A 6,887-nucleotide genomic window follows, 5' to 3' on the forward strand; every position below is an offset into this window, starting at 1 on the left:
GGGGACTCTGATGGGACAGAGTTTGCCTCCAAGGCTGGGGAAGGGAAGGAGGCTTCTAGGGCCAGGTCCTTTATCTTCTCCAGGGTTCTGCAGTAACCTGGCTGGTAGGGAGGCAGTGGGAGGTGACCTCAGGCAGGGAGAAGGGTCTCAGTGCTACACAAAATGACCTGTGTGGAGTCTGTTTCAGTTCACTTCACCCTAGTCCACCCTCAGGATTCTACTGACTTAGGCACTTTTGATCACCAGACTCTAAAACGGAAGAGGACTTATGTTTTGGGTCATTTGAACAGAGACTGTCAACAGGACAAGCAGCCACCTCTCAGGGTCAGGCCAGGCTGCTGCCTGCTTCTCATGGGGCAGTGGTCTGGGTCAAGTCGGTTCTCAGCACAGCCTCTGAACAGGAAACACGGTCCCCACTACAGCCTCCCCCACCCCTACTCCTCAGAGGCTTCTCCCTGCCAGCTCCTGGCCATGGGAGCCGGTGACCTTGCCATGGGAGCCGGTGACCTCACCATGGGGCCTCTCTCCACCTGGGGCCATTGCATCACCCCCACCAGACACGGAAGGCCTCCAGTTGGGATTTTAGTGTATTAAACCAGGGACTTTTTTTTTTTTTAAACTTAGAGAAAACAAGAAGACGTGACAACACCAGAAACAAGAACATCTCTCTGGCCAGCCTGTGCTGACCAGTACACAGTGAATCACACACAGAAAAGTATGTCATTCCGGTCGGTGTCTAGAAGCTCCACCGCCTAGAAAACAGACTGCAAATAAATAAAGTGCATGGAGACCCCATCACGCAGCAAGGGCCCCGTAGGGGAGAGAAGAGGTGGGGAGGGGAGGTAGAGAAGCAGCAGGCGGGGCTACCACTTCAGGCAGCAGGGGTGAAAAGGCAGGGACAGGAGCAAATGCTGAGGGCTTAGCCCTGCTCCTCCCCAGCCAGCCCCTCTAGGCCAATATAGCCACAGCAGAAGCCACTGGGGGTGGGCGGACATGGACTTCCGTGACCCTCTTATGGGGTGGGGTTCCCTGCAGTCGGGGGTCTCTGAGGGTAGGGACCCCTGCAGCTCCGACACACATTTCTCCCAGTAGGGAAGCAGCTTCCAGAGTCCCAGGATGAGCCCCTTGCATGGGGAGGGCTCAGGCACCCCCCACTGTATCACGCATGCAATCAGCAGAGAACTTTCCTCCACCCTTCCTGGCTGGCCCAGGAAGAGGCTGGAGCTAGGGATCCAGTCACCCAGAGGGTGACACCAGGGTTTGAAAGGGCCACATCTGTGCATCAGACACAAGGAGGCCCCTCACTCCTTTTCTCCTCCAGCTCTGTGTCACTCTTGTCCCACAGAGGCTGCCCCCAGAGATCTGTTGGGGGGACCAGCAGGCTGACAGGCCCCCAGAGGTGGTCAAGGGTGGACAGGGTTGGGGCAGATGAGAGGGGCCAGCAAGGTCAGGGGTTCTCAGGAGACTTGGGACAAGGAGGCACCCCATCGGGCCCTGGCTGTGGGAGACTGCAGGGGGCACGAGGCAGCCACTGTCCAGCCTCTTCTGGGGTGAGGCAGGCGGACAGCTTCATTCAGGACCTGGGTCCAGTGGGCTGCTGAGGAGGGTACGTGGTAGGTGGTTGGATCACTCTGTCCCTGGAGCTGGCCAGACTGCTGCAGTTTTCAATCCCAGGAACTGAGAATGTGGCCCTCAGGGTACCAGTGCAAGAGATGCGGGAATGGGGATAGCGGGTGAGGGCGAGGGTCCCTTCCTGGCTCCCCTCTGGGCTGCTCCTGAGCATTGTACACCAGTTAGCAGCACAACCGGGGGCCCCCAGGACCAATCCAAGCCGTGAGGATGAGATTCTCCTGTGTGATCCTGGGGATGGGGGGTCGAGCTTGAGGAGAGAGAATTGGGGTCATGCCATGGGTCTCAGCCCCAGCCCACCCCAGGTTTATCCCTTCACCCTCCTGGTTATGTCGTGTCTCCAGGAGCCATGACACCACCATCATCCCCACTTGCCCACCAAACTGGGAGGTTTGTGCCACTTCACTGCTGAAAAGCCCTTGGTGAAGCTCCAGGTGGGGTGGGGAGGCTAGGCTGTGGGGGAAAGCTTGGCTCCCCAGGGATCCTGGGGCCCATCTCTCCTGTCTCCCATCTCAGCTGTCTGTCCTAATCTTTCCTGTGATCTTCTGTACTGCTCCAAAGAAAGCGAGATCCCCAGATTCCCTACCCTTGGGCCCCTCTCCCTTGGTGCCCTAGGAGCCCTATGCTTCCCTCTTCACTTTCCCTCCCTCCTCCCACCATGCCAGGTCTTGGAGAAGACTGGGGAGGGGTGTGGGAGCCTGCAGGCCCAGGGGCACACGCAGTTCCTCCTCATCCTATCTGCATGTCAAGGGCAAATCCCCCCCTCCCCGAAGCTTCGGTTTCCTCTGTCATTAGGAGGGGGAAATACACCTCTCTCACAGTGCTGCTAGCCGATTTCAGTTCCCGGGGAACTCAGACCTTCCCTCCCAAGCCAGGACTCGATCACTGGGCACCCCCACCCCTGTGAGCCTTTGTCCATGCTGTGCCTCTACTAGGAAGGTCCTTCTTCTCCTCTTGTTCAGGCCCTTCACGCTGCCTCTGCCCAAGCAGGTCCAGGGTCAGAGGTGCCCCAGGGTAGGGATGAGACTCTTGGCAAGGCCAGAGAAGGGGCGGGTCACCACCTACAAACGTCAATGCCTGAAAGAGAAAGAAAGAGATGGGGACCTCAGTTGCCTGGCCACCAGACACGTCCTTGCTTCCCCCAGGAATGGCCTCCTCTGCAAGCCCCTCCTCCATCTGCTCTGCCCACCCCAGGCTGAGAGCTGCTCTGTGCTCAGGGAGGTCTCTCTTTCCCAGATCACTTCAGTACACAGTGGGCTTCTTGAGGCCGTCTGGGGCTGGAGGATGGGACTCTGGCCCTGGGAGGGCCTTGCTAGCTACGGTCCTTAGGGAGCATGGGCTGACATGGCGGAAGAGCAAGACTGTGGGGGAGGGGACGGTAGGAATGTGTCTCTCCCACTCTTCCCAGTCTCCAAATGCAAAGCTTGCAGGGTGCCCTCAGGTAGGGGCAGGGGAACACGACGGACAGCAGGAGCAGGCAGAGACCAGTCCTCTGGCCCCAAAGACAGGGCAGGAGGCAGTTTTGCCAAGGGCTGTGCAGGAGCTGCAGAGAGACCCAGGGCTGAGGGCTGAGAAGAGAACAGACGTAGGGCTCGGCCTAGAAGAGAACTGTCCTCCCTATGCCCACCGACTGGTGGGGAAGAGAAGGGTGGGGGCATCGTTGCTCCTCTAGGGCCTTCCCGAGGCCGCCCCCAGCCCACTACCCTCCATTCCCCAGGTTTCAGTGGACACCCTGGGGGCCTCTGCGGAAAGGGAGGCCGGCACTGGGGAATGAGCGGGAGGCGGCTGCCCCTCACCCTATCCCGGAATGATGACTGGGGAGGAGGGGAGAGCCTGCGGCTGCCTTTCCTTTCCCCACCTGGGCTCCACAGCTCTTCGGGCTGGTTTGCTCCAGTGCCTTCCATATTTCCCCCCGACTGCCAAGGCGCCCCGACCTCTGCAGGGCAGAGCCACAGCCCCTCCCCCATTCCAACCTGTCGCCTCCTACCTTTCTGCTCGGGGCGGGGAAAGTCAAGTCGCCGCAGCAGAATTCCCTCCTTCTGGTTTCCCCCTCTTTTGCCAATGTGAGGCTTCAGGTAGTCCGAGCTCAGGTAGTTTCTGGAGCCCAATTGTAGGGGCCTGTTCAGTGCGTTTCTGCGCGATCCGGGGTCCCGGGCTGAGACCGCGGCCAGGGCCAGGGCTGGGCCTTCGTGCCCGGGCGGCGTAGGTCTAGAGTCCAGGGGCCCGGGCCGCCCCACCTCCGCCCCCCGCCGCGATCCAGCTGTCCTTCATGCCCGCGACCCGGCCGGGGGCGGGCGGGGACACGGTCGCCCCTCCAGCCGGGCCTCCGCGGCCGCCGCCGCCGCCGGCGCTCACTCGATCCGCACTTGCAGGCGGACGTTGAGCATCACCGAGGCCACAATGTAGAAGTAGGGGAAGTTCATGCGCAGCCGCCAGGCCAGGTCGAAGAAGGTGAGCAGCGTGCGCGTGAGCCCCTTGCAGAAGGCGCCGTATGAGCCTCGGGCCGCCGCCGAGCGCGACAGCCGAACCGCCAAGCCAGACAGGGCTGCCGCCGCCGCCGCCGCAGACAGAGCCGCCGACGCCGCCATGGGCCCGGGCCCCGCGCAGGCCCCGCCGGCCGATCGACCCGCAAGAGCTCGAGCCTCAGGACGGCGGGACCCCAACACTAGCGCGCCCCGCCGGCCGCCGGGAGAGCGACGTCCGCCCCGCCCTCGCCCCACCCTCGCCCCGCCCTCGCCCCACCCTCGCCCCGCCCTCGGGTTCTCCAGACTAAGCCTTGCTTCAGGGGCCGCTGCCTCGGTCCCTCCTCCACGAGCCCGCACAGCTCCATCCGCTCCACATCACGTCACTGCGGGCCCCGCCCACCAGCATAGCTCCGCCCCTAACAGCCTCGCCCCGGCAGAGAGGCCGTCGGCGTAGCGGCCCCGCCCACTAGACCCGCCCTGCATTCTCAGCTCCGCCCACCGCCCGGTTCCGCCCACAAAGCCCTGCCTCTTTTCGGGCGCCTCCCAAGGCAGGAGCGGATTGAAGGGCGGAGCTGCCAGGGATCGATCGCTGTGACACTGTCTCCTAGGGTGGAGCAGGAGTGGAGGAGGACAGTCTGGACCGCTAAGCTGATTCTGTACAGAAAGCACATGCAGAAGACTCTGCCTGTTCATATCACTCCCCTTCTCCCACGGTCTCCCCTGAAAACTTGCCAGCCAAGACCTTTCTTTAATTCGCATTTCTCTTTAATGCGCATAGTGCAGTAATTCTGCGCTAAAGAGTGCCACCAAACCCACAAGCGTGCATTTTTCCCTTTCTGTTGTATTTGCTGGTCACGTATATCTCTGTGTTGGCGAATTTCCCCGTTGTCCTTCCCTTTCTCAGCAGTCTTCTTGATCCATACAATGTTGTCTCGGGTTTTCATTTGCTCTTATTTATGGCCTTTTTTTTTTTTTTGCCGGTGTGCTTAAAAGCCCTTTTGTGGTTTCATTCAATCTTTATTAAACGTAAACCAATCAAAACCCAGTAGCGTTTTTTCGGACTGTTTAATAAAGCGGGGAAATACTCACACTTTGTTATGGTCATGACTTTTGAAAAACTGTCTGCAAGAAGAAGGTTCACCCGACCCCATCCCAGTTTTCACAGCAAAGATTGACGTGGGTATTTAAGAACTCTCAAAATACCTGTTCGCCGTCACACTTGATCATCTCTATGGTATCCCACGTAACTGTTTAAGGAATGTAGTAGATTCATATACACTGATTAGGCAATTGTCCTACCTACATGATCATGTAAAAAAAGACAAAACTGAGCATCGAGGAAACTGAAGGAGATGGTGTGGTGCAGGGCTGATTGGTAGTCCACTTTTCCACCTGCTGCCAAACACAATTAAATAATTTTTTAAAGAAAGGGTCTCACTCTGTTGCCCAGGCTGCAGTGCAGTGGTTTGGTCATAGCTCATGGCAGCCTTGAACTTCTGGGCTCAAGCGATCCTCCTGCCTCAGGCTCTGGAGTAGCTAGGACAATAGATGGGGCTACAAATTCTATATCCATGAATACATCTTTTAAGGATGAAATGGAAATAAAGATATTTTCAGATAAAAGAAGATTAAGAGAATTTGTGAGTAACAGACCTATGCTTAAAGAATGGCAGAAGGAAGTTCCCTAAACAGAAATAACAGAAAGATGATGGCATTTCAGGAAGGAAAAAGAACACTTGGAAAGAGTAAATATAGGGGTAGATATAATAGACCATCCTCCTCATGAGTTTTTAAAATGATGTTTGATGGTTGAAGCAGAAACTATTATGTCATCTGATGTGATGCTTAATATATAGAGAGGAAATACTTAAAACATTTGTATTAAAAGTGAGGCAGGTAAATAAACCTAAATGGAAGTAAGATTTCTACAACTTACTGGAAGTGGTTTAAAATATCCATGGTAGTAGAATGTGATAAGTTAATATGTATATTGTAATTCCTATTGATATGGTTTGGCTCTGTGTCCCCACCCAAATCTCATCTTGAATTGTAATCCCCATAATCCTCACATGTCAAGGGCCAGACCAGGTGGAGGTAATTCAATCATGGAGACAGTTTCCCCCATGCTGTTCTTGTGATAATGAGTGAGTCTCACAAGAGCTGATGGTTTTATAGGTGTCTGTGTCTGGCATTTCCCCTGCTTGCACTCACTCCGTCCTGCCACCCTGTTAAGAAGGTGCCTGCTTCTCTTTTGCCTTCTGCCATGATTGAAAGTTTCCTGAGGCCTCCCCAGCAATGTGGAACTGTGAGTCAATTAAACCTCTTTCCTTTATAAATTACCCAGTCTCTGGTATTTCTTCATAGCAGCGTGAGACCGAACTAATACACCTACAGTAACCACTAAAGTAACTATACAAAGACATATATTTTTAAAAAAAGCACTATGGATAAATCAAAATGAAGTTCTAAAGAGTGTTCAAGTAACCCAAAGGAAGGTAATATATGGAAACAGAAGAACAAGAAACAAAATTAACAAAGAAAAAACATATAATAATATGTCACACTGAAGTCCTAATATATCAATAATTAATGTACATGTAAGTGGTCTAAGCATACCAATTAAAAGATAGAGATAGGTAGAATGGATATAAAACAAAAACCATGACTCAAGTATATCCTATTTATAAGAAACTCACTTCAAATGTTCTTAATTTTAAAGATTTACTCATTCTCAAGCATAATTTAATGTTCCCCGTAAACAAACCATTTCCCCCCAAAACTATACATAATTTT

General features: G+C 54.8%; 1 protein-coding gene across 1 annotated transcript; it reads right to left on the minus strand.

Moving 5' to 3' along the window:
* Positions 1 to 569: 569 nt before the first annotated feature.
* SMIM10L2B (small integral membrane protein 10 like 2B) lies at positions 570 to 4,326 on the minus strand. The gene is made up of 2 exons (XM_024353068.3): positions 3,617 to 4,326; positions 570 to 2,706 (listed from the first exon to the last, which is right to left on the minus strand). The coding sequence occupies exon 1, from the start codon at positions 4,215 to 4,217 to the stop codon at positions 3,981 to 3,983; it is 237 nt and encodes a 78-aa protein (XP_024208836.1). The 5' UTR covers positions 4,218 to 4,326; the 3' UTR covers positions 570 to 2,706; positions 3,617 to 3,980.
* Between the last annotated feature and the right edge of the window lie 2,561 nt (positions 4,327 to 6,887).

This window comes from Pan troglodytes, chromosome X (genome assembly GCF_028858775.2).
Source record: "Pan troglodytes isolate AG18354 chromosome X, NHGRI_mPanTro3-v2.0_pri, whole genome shotgun sequence".
Lineage (NCBI taxonomy): Eukaryota > Metazoa > Chordata > Mammalia > Primates > Hominidae > Pan > Pan troglodytes.